General features: G+C 40.8%; 1 protein-coding gene across 7 annotated transcripts in view; it reads left to right on the top strand.

Moving 5' to 3' along the window:
• Positions 1-14,605, top strand: part of dlg1a (discs large MAGUK scaffold protein 1a) — a 111,545-nt gene that overhangs the window by 18,844 nt on the left and 78,096 nt on the right. For 3 of the 7 annotated variants that reach the window (XM_013911818.1, XM_013911817.1, XM_013911820.1), the window contains one exon: positions 11,218-11,562. The exons of 2 other annotated variants lie outside the window; for them this stretch is intronic. In XM_013911818.1, the coding sequence (XP_013767272.1) occupies positions 11,218-11,562 (345 nt within the window). Of the gene's footprint in view, positions 1-2,237; positions 2,652-11,217; positions 11,563-14,605 lie in introns of those variants that run through there. 2 more of the 7 variants (XM_013911821.1, XM_013911825.1) reach the window with 2 other exon arrangements.

The raw sequence follows: 14,605 nt of genomic DNA, 5'->3' as shown, positions 1-14,605 counted from the left end.
GACTTTAATATTTTTTAATATTTATTTAATAAATAGTATTATTAAATGAATATTTAGTTTTAATGGAGTTCTTTACCCTAATATGTATAGTAAACACATAGTAATAGGTAGTGGTTTACATATTTCCCTAAAGGACACACATATCCCTTTGGGGTTGTGCACGGTGTAAAAATATGCCACATCACTCATGCAGAGCGACCTGCTGTGGTGCCTCTTTGTAAATAAGGGAGCAGCTGATAGTAGCTTTGTTTTTGTCACAGAATCAATCAGAACTTTAATAGGTTCTTTAGACGTATTTGTTCATTCATTCGAGTTAAGACTTCTATTCGTAAGATAGTTTTGCAAGGATCTCAGTTTCCACTACATACTAACAGTGTGTTTGCAAGGAACCTGCTCATGTTTACACCAACAATAACAGTAGCCCTCTCTGTCACTGTGGAGATGTACCAGCAATACCATCAAACAGGTTTTTTACAAAAACCCACAGGATTGTCCAGATGTAAAAATTGCTCAGCTGTTGCAATGCAGAATGACGTCATCAAAAAACAGACTGCAACAACAGCTCATAAATGATGAATGCGCACTTGCAATTGTTGCAGTTAGTAGAAGATTAAATAATTGATGCTATGAGCTAAAAAAAAATATCTATATTTCACTGTATTAAAACCTGCTATGAAATGCACAGATATGTTTTTCACCTTTCATCCTAGAGCAGCACACACATATGAACAGCACTTCTACTACGTGCCGTTCATTGTCTGATTGAATCAACAGAGTGAACTGAAGCATTTTAACTAGTTTGAAAGTTGCACTTTTTGGTGGTCAGCTGACCAAAACAGTAGAATTCGCTTGAAGTCATGTGATCACTTTAATTCAACAATAACTAAAGTAACATAACCTTGTAACTCTTCAGGACCCTGCTGTAACATAATAAAAATGAATGATGTTGTATATTGGGACAAGCTTTTTAACCAGTGGTTTAAACCCCACCTTTACCCGCCCAGTGGGTTTTTGCCTTTCATCAGATTACACCTTTTTTTAATCATATAAAACTGTGTAGCATTATTAGTGTGGGCAGTGTGATACAGCCAAAGCCCTACCTGCGATCTGGGTAGCTTGCAAGTAGGAAACCACAAAACAAGATGATGTTAAGACCAACTTATTTTCAGAATAAAACACTTAGATATGAGAACTTTAATATGATTTTTGTGATTCTTATGATTCATCTGTGTGTCAGACCCAAATTTTCACCTTGCCTGCTTCTGCGCTCTGCTTTGTGAGCAAGAGGCAGGTTCATTTTTTATATTCAAATTTTTTCAGCTGTTTTTAGTGTTTTGGGAAATCTGATGACTTTTTTACACCGTGTTTCCTCTGATCCGTGATCACACTGTCACCTGTGGTTTCAAATGGCTCAGTGCCACCAGCACAGCAGCGCTGTGTTCAAATGTCAAATGAACGAGTTATTCCAGTGGTATTTCTTTGCGTGTATGTATCATGGATTGTGACTCTGGATGATGTAATAACATTGTCTCTGCCTCACTTATTTACTCTTTATGTTTCCCTTATTGTGCAATATTCTATCAGCTCAGTTTTCACTAGCCGTTATAATACTATATCATTTCCTTACTCTTCCTCACTCTGTGCGTATAGGAGTGTATGGATGTACAAATCAGAGCATTACTGCAGCAGGGAGAAAGTGAGAGAGGTGCAAAGAGTAAAAGAAATGCAGGGAGAGAGAAGACACATTTTTAATTCTCCGTTTACCTTTGCAAGCAGGTCTCTGCTCTTTCTTTTTTTTCTGTCTTTCTTTCTTTTCCTTTTCGCTCATTGATCTCGCTGTTGAAAGGCGGGCCAAGAGAGGCAGTGGAGCAAACCGAGGGAAAGTGAACAAGGCAAGCAGAGGGAGAGAGAGGGACATCGAAAGAAAGCAAGCAGGAGAGAGAAAGCGAGAGAGTGAGAGAGAAGGGTAGTGTTAGAACGAGAGAGGCAAACACTCACACTGCTCACACTGATAGAGAGAGAGGAGATAGAGGATTGGGACTGCTGCTGCAGAGGAGGACAAGAGAGACCACATCCATACTTACACACTCACAGATGCACTCACACATTCATTCATGCACACACACAGACAGACTGATCCACACATGCTGACAATAACAACATACTGAAAACACACTCACAGACACACATACACACACACACACACACGTGCTAACATTTTCTGACACACTCACATACATACATACATTTGCTGACACACGGGCAGACAGTGACCATGGTGCTCCCTGCATCCTGACCAGCTATGAGGATTACACTGATGAAGATGATGGGAGCGATGAAGAGCGTGAGGGAGAGGACACTGGCCTGCCACAGCTGAGGACCGTAGTCAGGCGGTGGGGGGTGGGCAGGGGGTGGAAGGGCAGCAGAGTGGGGGATTGTGGGACAGGATGGAGCGCGGTAGATAGAACACATGCGTGTGCATGTGTGCATGTGTCTGTGTGAGTGTGTGGAGGTGTGTGAGTGTGAAATGTGTGTATGAAGGCTAGGATGCCCCCCAAGTCTGGGACCAGCTAGCTAACGTTAGCCACATGTTGTGCCACTGCAAAGTAGCATGCACCAACAACACCATATCTCTGATGTTTGGATGCAAGGTAGGTAGAGAGCTATGCATGTTTGTGTTTGTGAGTACGGCAGAGTTAGAGGGACACACAGGTGAAGTTATGGACTGTGGGAGAGAGACACTGACTTAGGCAAAATGTGCTGAGAGAGAAGGGCAGAGGTAATGAGTAAGTTTATTAATGGGCTTGTAGGCAAGGTAAACTAAGGTAAGAGTTAGAAGCCGGAAAGAGAGCAAGACAGAAAGCGAGAGAGCTCCGGCTGTGTGTCTGTGTGAGAGAGCGAGAGAGAGAAAGAGAGAGGCAGGTTTGTTTTCTGCTGTCTGATTTGATATTACAAGGTCTACAGGCAGCTTATTACCAACATCTTCCTCTTAATTCCTGATACTGCAAATGTGAGCGGCTAATACGTGCCTTTTCAGTTCATTTAGAGATCACGCATATTACGCAGGGCCTCATTTTAGACTATCGTATCTAAATGCAGACGTAATTTTGATATCTTTGGTATGATGGTCTGTTACTTTAATTATCATTGAGAATGAGAACTTAATAGTTGGTTTGACCTAAAACATATGATTGTTTTCACTATCTGACTGCTGTTTTGTGATTGATCTTTAATTATTTGCCCAAGTAGCATGCTGACCTCATAATATATCAATTTACGGTTACTTCTGAAAATATTCAAAGCTGAAACTGACTTGTCAAGAGCAATCATTAAAAAAGTCTTTGTCCTGTTTGCTGGTGAGGCCTCTTAGCTTACACATTATATTTCTGTTAAAGATTCCCAGTTAAGAAAACATCCAGTAAGTAAAGTGTTACTTCAGGCAGGTCACAAAGTCAAGCTAAGCCGCAAACCCAACAGATCAGCTGATCTCAGTGCCAGCCCACATCAGTCGATGGCCTAAGTGATACACTCCTACACATCAGGATATTACACTTCTGCAATTTCTTGCTGCTCTTGCCAAGTTGATTCTTTAGTTTTCTTACTTATAAAGCTTACCGAATATATAGTTTGCAACCCTATCAGTTGACTTTTCAACATATACCAGGAACATGAATTTTGACATCATATTTTAAAGTGTTATACCTAGAGATTTTCTTAACGCATCTTAAGCATATAATAACCCTCTTGCACTGCGAGGGAACGTCCTGTATTTTCCATGGTGCATGCTGGGACAGCCTCACACACCTGCAAGGCTGAAAATACTTAGACAATGTTATGTGTCCCTTCTTTTGTTTGTCAGTAGAGCTGTATTCTAGCTATTGCTACAATGTTTTAGTTCATTCCTTTTTGAATGTGAAAGGCTTCAGAGTTCATTTCTAATCCATTATTAAATGAATACATTTGTCACCATTATACTTTGTTGTTAGTTACATAACACTAACCTGTGCTAAACGAACAAGCTTGGGCTAAAATTGGCAATCATAGTCTTACCAAGTACTCTGAAACAGTTGAGTGGAAAATCAACATATGAAATATTAAAGCTCCACCCAAGCGCTTCAGGAGCAGTGCTTTGATGTGGAGGAAGTGTTAGTACACTGTGCTGCATCTTTGAATAGTCATTAAACACGCAGCAAACCCCAAAATGGCTTCATAAATGGGTCTGTACACTTGCCTAAATAGTGAAAAGTAGACCTGATCTTGAGAAAGGGGTTTGAGACACAAGGGGAGAAAATTATCAGTCATGATAGTTTTAGTTTAGTTTTATTTGAATGTGAAAAACTTTGAGGCAGTTTATTTTACAAAGAGATGTACGCTACTGCGATTCAAGAAGATGCAGTGGGAGCATTGGTCTTTGAAAGTATTTGTGTGTGTGCATGCTTGGCTTGCTTTTGTACAGTTCAGCAGTTAGGCCATAATAAAGTGTATGGACTTCACTTCTGTCCTATTAGATCACCTCAGTATGACAGCCTGCTAGATAGAGGGAGGCCAGGAGACAACTGTTAGACTGGAGCTTTAGAGAAGGAGCCCGAGTCAACACGGGTGTGGGTGCAATAAGAGCTGTAGTTTTGTCCTCTGGGAGTAAATCTGGACAGGGTGAAAACTGAGTGTATCCTGAGGAGAAGAAGAAAGTTGCACGGTTAGTATGATGTTTCTGAGATTTTAGAAAAACTGTGTTGTTGTAGTAAAGCTTCCATCTTTCAGGTGCAGTCTACCAAATACGTATACGTGCACAGTATTTGCATATGTCATAATGCATAATTACACTCCTGCAATATTTGGTGATTTGATAAAATTTAAAATAAGATTTTTATTATTATATTCCAAAACATATATTTCTTTCAAAATATTGAAACATAAAGCGATTTCCCTAATATTTGTCATGTGTAGTTATTCATTTGCTTGTTTACGCTTTGCCTGACCTTCGTCTGATCAGCTGCTTTTTCTGTTTGACATTCCAAACATGTCTTACCAACACCAGAGGGTGGTCAACACAAAAAAACATGTTTGCAGGGTGTTTCTCAGAACTCCTCTTTGCGTTTTAATTTTAATTTATTAATACAGATTCAAATAAATTGGCAAATAGCTAATATTAGCCGATGGTCTATAATAATATAACAAACAGTAGCATCGCAAATAGCAGCTTTTTTGGCCACTAGTTACAGGTTAAATGTTCAAAATTTGTTGGGCTGTAAGTTTGAACACAACAACAGATAACTGAATATTACATGAGCTTCAGATGGGCTTTTGAATGTACCATTCACTTTCCTAACTTACTAAAAGCCTCGAACAGCGATGAGAGATAAGCAATTCCTGCATCAAACAGCCACAGTGTACACAATAGAGCAGAAATCAGTCTTAGAAGTTATATTAGCTTGATGTGGCATCATAAAAACTAGCCAGTCAGCCAAACATTAAGGGACTGCTACAATAGAAAGCATAGTGGTCAACTGATGATCATGCCACTGTAATATATTCTTTTGCCACTGAATAATTACAGAGCAATTGGTGCACAACTATGGAGTCCACCCTTTCCTGACCTGGACTCTCTGTCAACTTACTGGTCAGGTTTTGGTAAGATGAAAGCAGGACAGTGTCTAATGTTTTGTATACTCACTCCTAGCGTGAGAAAGTCTAACTTTTTTTTTTGCTCTGACCAAAAGTTGGCTGAAAAAAGCAGGGGAACAGCTGATCTGCTTGGGCTAGCCTTTAGCTTAGTCAGCAGCCTGGCCCACTTACAGCGCTTCTGCTTCCATCTGCACCACTTCCTACCTTTGAATCAAAAAGCATCTCAAAATACCTTATAGTTGCATGTGAGCAGTGACTGGCTATTGCTGGCCATCTCCAGCTACCATCTAAAGCTAGCTAAAAGCAAGGGAGAGTATATTTTAAATACATGAACTGTTGCCGCTTTTACCTTGCAAGCAATGTGTCCATTTTGGATGTTGTTTAAGTGCCTGAGAAGATAAATCAAAGTCACCTTAACTAGGTCAGACATTTGAACACATTCAAAATAGATGAATGTGTTCCTCTCTTTCTTTTAAGGCCTGTGTTTTTGCTGGAGACAATTCAGTCACTGTGAAGTCATGCGAGGGAAATCTTCTGTAAACATATTTTAATTCTTAGATCACATATTTTAGCTTTGACAGACATTATTGACTAAACAGCAGCTAATGTTACTTTACCTTCTCAGCTGCATGCTTAATTTCATCATGTGTTTTTATTCAGTTCTCCTCTTAATGCCATTGAGGCTTTCAATAGTATAATTTTTGCTTCATATTCATGTTGTTCATAATAATTACATTTTTATCAGAGGCTATTGAAAATATATCAATAGTGTGCGGATAGAAAATCATTTGTAAGCTGTCATAATTGTTGTACAAGCTGAGAAAAAGCAATTTCTTTGACAAATGTATCCATTGATTTATTGATCGAGTAACATTTTGTTTAACCATTTGTTCTCTTGCTGCCTTTGTTGATAAATCAGTGTGGTCATCACCTTTTCTCTGGAAATAATTGCTTTATGCTTGATTCCAGTGAACTATTAGAGAGAGAGCGAGATGTGGGAGAAAAGAGAGAAGGATGAAGGCACATGTGTGTGTGAGAAGTTCCTTACGGCAGAGGATCCCCTGCTCTTTCATATCTCACCAAGCGTGACTAATGCCTGGCTTTACGCTGCGCACATACACGCGCACACACTCACACTCAAACACACACAAACTAACACATAAACATGTACTAGGATGCTGAATCTGCTCCCTATCTAGTCACGTTTTTCTGGCTATGCAAGACTGGCTGACACACTAACACATGACAGTCTCAGTGCGCACGCCTGTCTTTCTGCTTCTGTGTGTGTATGTGTGTGTGGTCAGCGGGCTTTCTGCGGGCACAGTCCTAGTCCTGATTAGGAATGCTCAGCTGCTAATAGCCAAGCAGCCAGAAACCCACACACTGATGTGAAAAGAGACCTATTTGGTGTCTCTGTTCATTCATGCATCCATTCATTCAGAGGTGTTCTTGTGCCATGCGAAAAATAAAAACACAGAATATAGGATTATGACTGAGTATGTGTGTGCGCGAGTGCAGAGGGCAGTAGAGGCAGTGTTGTGACAACAGTGTGAGCCAGAGCCTCTTCATGGTCTTAGCGCCTGGCTGTTCAGACGCTGCTTTCAGGAGCATTCTGAGGCATTTCTGACTAATTAGCAAGAAGATCTTAGCAAGCGCTGGAGAGGAAATGAAATATGCTGAAAGTCTTGAGATCGAGTTAGATCACAACGGTGTTTAGTCCTTGTCCTGGTGTAAATGAGGTTAAAGTATGTAAGGGGGGGTGTACAAGACAGGGCGCACACATACACACAGCCTTGTCCATTTGAATTCTCAGAAATTAGCTGATACTGTTCTGTGCTCTCCTGTGAAAAGCAGCCACCCACTCACAGCCTCTGAACACAATATCCAGAATAGATTTGGCATCTTGTTGCTGACCAAGATGGCAGTCAGCTGGAGGGTCAAATGTAGTGATAGTGCTTTAGTGCGCTGATGAGCCCTTGTCAGCTAATAGTTGTTATAATCGGTGTGTTAATGTATTGGTTACATTTCTTGAATGAACTAATGTTTAGTCTGTTGAATTAGGAGTATATCAGATTTGATACTGAATAATTCATAGTAACAGTTTTTAACAGTGTGCTCAGATCTGCACAAACTGTCTAAAATACTCTCTTGGGAAAGAAGTTTAATTAGCACTGTGGGCTGTGTAGTTACTGTAGAGTCACAGTGGGAGCTCTACAATAAATCACACAGTCACACTTGTTCCTGTAGTTTACTACGACATTGTATTGACATAGAGCATTATCCAAATGCCCAACCTAAAGCCATTTCTAACCTATCTCCCTCAAACTGTATGGTTATTATTCTGGGTGCCATATATTCATCACCAAAACTTTAACAAGAAGTTTAAGTCTAAGGAAACTCTTAGTGCTTTCTCTTTGCTGTCTTAGCTGCTAAGCTTAGCAGCCTAGCTTATTGTATTCTTATATATTAGTAGATAAAATGTCCCACTCACCTTTTTTTGCCTTTCAGTACGTCAAGACCTCAATGCAAGATATGGTGAGACAGAGTTAACCCCTTAGCAGTCCAATTAGTCCCCTAAACCATCCAATGTACCGTGGGCGGTACGTCCGACTGCTAACAGGTTAAAAGCAAATGCAAACAGGGCTCAGAAAACAACATAACAAAGATCTGGAAAACATATGGGACACAGACAAGCAGGTACACAGTAAAGAGGGACAAATGAAAAGGCACAGCTATTTATACAATGACCACTGAGAGCTAACACAGAGAGTGGAAACAGCTGGGTAACAAGAAAACAAGAAACCAGTGACGACAATCAAGACAGTGAGACAAGACAAAATAAAGACAACTCTCTGTCTCTGTGTAGGTTCTTTCTCATCTATGTCGTTGAAGTCTTGAGAGTTTGAAAACGAAGGCAACATGCCAACTGGATCTCTTTGGGTTTATTACGGTTTATTCCAAGGACAAAACACATAAACACAAGCAAACAGCAATTTTCTGTCTTCTCAGACCGACTTAATCCTAAATAATACAAACCCAGAAAAACATAACTCAACTTAATTATGATATTTCGGGCGAATGTTCTGTCCCAAAATTCAAGAACAGAGATAAAGATTTAACTCTATTTCACATTTGTGGTACCTAGCTCCTAGATTCGGACAGAGCCTTAACAGGAACTCTCACAATCTTCCTTATTTTCTGTGAGATGTATAACTTTAGTTCTGATTCAGTAAAAGGACTTGATGCTACGATCCCTGATCGTTGGCTGTTGTGAGGAAAGGCAGCCCAGAAACTTCACCAATGGGACACATCGTTGTGTGCCTCAACTTCACAGGGTATTTGAGTCCTTCATCCCAAGCTAATCTGCCATTTTTAACTTTCCTTGGTTATGTTTAGGGATTAGAGATCTGATCTAGATTATCTTATTAAAAACTGAGACACATCGTCAGTAGTAGACCTTGAATTCAACGGGTGTTTCGACCATTATCACTAGACACCCTCATCCAAGGAAGCCCTGCCAGGGTTGACCAGGCCCTGGAGTGCGTCACTGATTTATGTTAAATTGTTATTTCTCTTCTACTTTCTTCTGTTTAGTTTTCTACAATTTATTTTCTTCTATCAATTCACTGCAACTGAGAAATAATACTTACCTCTTTAATATTTATGAAGCCTCACTTCTTCACAGGGATAGAAGAGGTGATAGAAGGAAGTAAGAAAAAAGTGACAAGATAGGAGAGCAGAGAGGAGAGCCGGAAGGGGGGCGCCCGATCTGGCATCCCACACCTCCCCACCGGATCGGGCTGTACGCTCTCTACCTCACCACTATCACAGCAGTGATATACATATTAAACTTGGACAAAAATAGAAATAATATGGTCAGCATATGTCAGCTGCCAAAAGCATAGGTTTCAGCAAAAAGTGTAAAAGGTGTATGTAACTTCCTGGTTTGAAAAATAAAGCCAACACAGAAGTGCAGTACATCAGAAATATTTGAGGGCCAGAATAAATATGTGGAGTTAAAAATTAACACTTTTTAAAGTATTTTGTATGAGTCTTGAAAGACTGCAGCGTTAATGGTTGGTGGAAGTGAACAGAAATGTGCTGACGGCTAAGACCAAAAGCATGTCAGTCAGAAGTAGAGAGAAAATAAGAGTCAAACAAGCGTCTTTCCTGCCCCTGTGGAGGCAAGAATGGGCACATTTAATATATCAGAGAAAACTCTGATATATTAAATGTGCCCATTCTTGCCTTTAGACATGCCATTTGTAAACTTCTCAACTGGTGTATGTCTTGCTATAGGAGCAGTACACTGAGTCTGCATGCAGTTAGCTGCCAAGTAGTCTACCCTGGGAGAGCAACAAACCTCTTAAAGGAGCTTTTCACACTGTATGCAATCCATTCTGACTTCAATTTCACACCAGGGTTTGGCTCAAGCTGCGAGTCCAAAGCCCATAATATATTATGTGGAACTAGATTCTATTTAGATTATTTGTTTTTGACTTGACTTGCTATATTAGCTGAAATTACTCTGTTATCATGATATGATCGGAGGATTCAAGTTCCATTTGTCTTGAAGCTTTAAAACCCATTTGTGCCTCTTTATCAGTATCTTCTTTTTGCGGTTGGTTTAGATTTTAACAGCAAAATTAATGAGTGATAAAGGATTTTAGCCAGATCCACCTAATCAGTGTACAGGAGCGTGTCCCTTTTCTTGCTGCTCAGCTGGCTCAGTTTTTACACAGTATACACAAACTGTCATAGATTCAAAAACTAGCAAAGGACCCGGCATCCCTCCCCCACATGCTTCACCAACTCCCTCTGCTTTACTCTGTCCAGTTAGGCAGAAACATCATCAAATACTTTAAAAAAAAAGATTTAAAGGAAGCCAGTGAGAGTGTGTGGGAATGTGGAATCAGAGCAAGGAGAGAAACTCATAAGACTTTGTGCAGTGAGAGTCATAGATGTGGAAGGCATAGAGGCGTGATGAAGGTATAGAGCGATGACAAGGATAGAAAGAAACAGTTTTTCCCTGAGGCAGTCAGTCTACTACTCACTGTCCTTATTCAGTTTTGCATCTTATTTTGCCAGCAAACTTCTGTTCTTTCCTCTAAATGTGTGTGTGTGTGTGTGTGTGTGTGTGTGTGTGTGTGTGCTCACATTCATATGTATGATATGGAAAGCTCAGGAAACAATTACTCCCATGCTGAGTGTACACCTGGACTGGGCCATGTGCTTACACACACAAACTGTACTACAAAAACATCTCATTACACATGCATGTGTGCACGCACACTCGTGCTCTGCTATGCTTTTTTATTCTGGTTGTGGATTTGCACTAATGCTTTCTTCTTTTCCAGCTTTACTGAAGCTTTTCTGCTTCTGAACTTGTCTTCAAACTTAATCTCTTTCTTCCTCTTTTTCCTTTTTTCTCCTCCTTTTATCCCATCTTACTATATTCCATCTTTCCAACCATTTCTGCCCTGTTGCTCCTGTGTCTCTGGGGGTCTTTTCCTTGCCCTTACTTGCTTTTCCTTCGAATTTCCCTCTGGTTTCCTCCCTCCTCGCATTTTTTCCCCTCCATTCTGACTGTAGAAGTATCGGTGTCAAGAAGAGGAAGGGGCATCACCAGGTGCCCCAAAACTCCACCATCACCCCTGCCAGCATCACCAAATGGGAGTAGCCAGAGAGCTGAGGGAAGGAAGTACCCTGGGGAGGGATGGAGGGACCCTGGGTAGGGAGGGAGGAACCTGGAGGAGAGATGAAGGGAGTGCTGGAACCATGGAGAGAGAAAGGGAACGGTCACTGGGGAGGGACGGCTCTCTCGGTCGCCACAATGACCTCCGGGGAGCGGAGCTGGTTCAGGTGGCGGAGCGTCAGCTATCTCAGATTCAACACGTTCATGGATATGTCACTCATACACACATCACGCCTGCTCAGGTAACTAACCCTGGCCGCCTGTCTCTGTGACTTTGACTCTACAACACAGACAAACATAGTGTCATACCTGAAGCTAGCACTGTATATATTCATGCATGAGTCAGTTGCTAATGCCTCACATGACAGCTCAGGATTTTGTCATGTTTGCAGTATCTATAATGCTTTTCTGTATTTATACGGGCAAAATGATACATGAGCATGAATGCTGCTTTTTTCATAGTTTTTATGCGCTCTTGACTCTCTACCAAAGGGTCACTTCAGACACATGTTGAACCTGATGTTCAAACCAGTTTAAGAGAGACAGCCAATCAGGAGAAAGTTGACTTAAAGGTCATTAAAGAAGGGAGCTGAAAGAGCTTTTTTCAGACAGCAGACGAACTGAGGGGTTGCACCAAGGTTCAGTGTTGTATAAATCAGGACTATTGTCCCTGTGAATCATGCAAAGCTACTCTAGTAAAGTAGGCGGAAGTGAGCATCATGGGTCTCCCTTAATAATTTGGTATAATTCCTATTATTAGGTATATACACAGCAGTGTTTTGTTGGATTGTTTTTTGTTTTTTTCCATTAAGCAACATGTTAAAATTGATTCCAGAGTTGCAGGGTGTGGTTCACGTTCTGATCACTGTGTGTTGTTAGTTTTAGGCCACAAAACCATTTTGAGAAGGGCTATGCAGTTGTGGCTCACATTAGTAAAATAAACATATTCATCCCTCCAGCCCTGGTTGGTCTTTTCAGTATTTAACCAAGACCACAATATTTTCCAAATGCTTTGAGTTGCCGGAATATGAAAAAGATGTGTTATTCTTCAGCTATTAAAAGCAGATTTTGTTTTAAAACAGCAGAAAACGTAGTAAACTGAAAGTCAAGATGGTGCACATAAGTGGTCCGCAGGTGCACATGCGCTGTCAAAACAAAAGACACGCACCAGATAAGAAGTTGCAACGCGCGTCTGCGTACATAGGATTTTCTGGAGGAGGACACACATTTGTTTAGAGGTAAAGATGTCAAAGAAGCTCCTTTAAGCAATTACTTTGGTGTTCCTCAACCTCCAGAGAAATGTCAGAAGGAGTCCGGACTGCAAAAGAAGCACGTATTCTCAGAAAAGTGGTTGCAGGAGGTGAGCTGGCATTTGTTTGAAGCCAGCTGTCCCCCTCCAGAAAATCTTATGTACGCAAACGCGTGTTGCAACTTCTTATCTGGTGGGCATCTTTTGTTTTGACAGCGCATGCACACCTGCGAATCACTTATGTGCACCCCTGTCTATAGGAATGTATTGTTGGAAAGCTTGAAGTTTTCAAACTAACCTAACCCAAATATTTACAGCAAAAAAACCTGTTTCATTAGCTGCCATCACATCCCTGATGTTCACTGATATTGTCTAAATTGATCTAATATTACAGTCCTATTGTTGATAGGGTGATAATCTGCAAAACATATTGAGATTTTATTCTGCAATGGGGTCTCATTACTCTACCTTCTATGTTTGGAGCTGATGACTTTCTGTGGTGCTGGTCAAGGTGACGCAGACAGCTAGAAAGGGGAACTTTTTCTATGACTTCAGAATTAGATGGGCCTCTTTCGAAAGTACTTAGAAGTCACGGATACTGCCCTAAATTTGCTTCCATGCACAGAGCCTTTCTTTGTACCAGGAGAATACTTTTGCAGAACTGTGCATGCAGGGGATTCAGTCGAATGCCTGTCCCATTTTTTAGTAATGAGGCCCATTACTATCTCTGTTCTGCACTCACTCTGCGTCTGTCTGCCTCCCCCCGCTTTGTCTTTCTTTCCTTTCTGACGCTCTATCGCTCTCACACACACTCCTAATCGCACCGCGTAGCCTGGTAATCTTTTTATTTTGGTTGATTGGACTGTATCTGTCCACATATTAGTGCTCGCGTCTCTGTACTCGCATAGCTCTGAGAGCACACTGTTGTGTATTCTCTAACACACACACACTCGTTGGTCACACTCTATGCATATCCATAATGTATATGCTTTTTCCTTCTGCTCTATATTGATGTTCTGTGTATTGTCAGCTTTACTGGTGTCTGGTAAATTATAATTATGGTCTTTTCATTAAATAGACAAAATTATATGCACACTGATAATGACAAATTACTTCCTATCACATTGTAGTAACGAATGTAGGGTTTTTTCACAAGGATAAGCAGATTTTAATATCACTTCTTCACTTTTCTTAATTCCTTTTTTTAACTTGTCCCCATCACTGTCGTCTCCCGCACTAATGCATCCTTTTAAAACTCTGGCATGTGTGATTATCAGTTTATTTTAATATATCAAGTCTTTATTTTGTCAGTAGTGGTACTGTGTCTGTCTGTGAGTAAGTTGCGTCCGCTCTCAGTGCTGGCAGCCAAAGCTGAGGAGGATGTGTATTAGTGGGGTGTCACATCTAAGTCATTATATGCTGTAATCTGATTGTCTCTGCACTGACTCAGTTGTCAGTCAGCACAAGTTCAGTATTTGTCCGCTGGGAGATCTTTGGACCAAGCTGAAGCGCTTCATTTTGTCAGCATGATGAAGACACAGTTGTCATGGAGCTCCACCTTGTGGCTGCATGTTCCCTTCTTGTCGTTTTATATTTAAAACTTTTTTCTGTTGTTGTTGAAATTACACCAATTCTTCTGTTGACAATAATGACAATCATCAATTACTGCATGCCCCTGCAGATTTAACCAAAGAATTTGGGGCCGCCGTTCTTGCTGGATGCCATCTGCACTTAAGCTCATTCCCCTGTGACCTTCTCTTATCACATTTATCTCCATTTACTTTATGGAGATGCATTCGAGGTCTTGATATCCTGGCCCTTACCACAGCATGGCATCATTATCTGCATTATCATCATTGCTTTCTGCAGAGCGGTCCGTTCCAGCAGCTCATCACCTGTCTGTCTGTATAAAATCTGTGATGGGGAACTATGTGTGTGTGTGTATTTGGATATTTGGTTTATTTTGAGAACTTCTGCTCTCCAAATGGTGTGTGTTCATGCATGTGTGTGTGTGTGTGTGTGTGTGTGTGTGTGTG

This window comes from Pundamilia nyererei, unplaced genomic scaffold, assembly GCF_000239375.1.
Source record: "Pundamilia nyererei isolate P.nyererei 1_Seehausen unplaced genomic scaffold, PunNye1.0 scaffold00072, whole genome shotgun sequence".
Taxonomy (NCBI): Eukaryota; Metazoa; Chordata; class Actinopteri; order Cichliformes; family Cichlidae; genus Pundamilia; species Pundamilia nyererei.
This window is presented reverse-complemented; position numbering and strand designations above follow the sequence as displayed.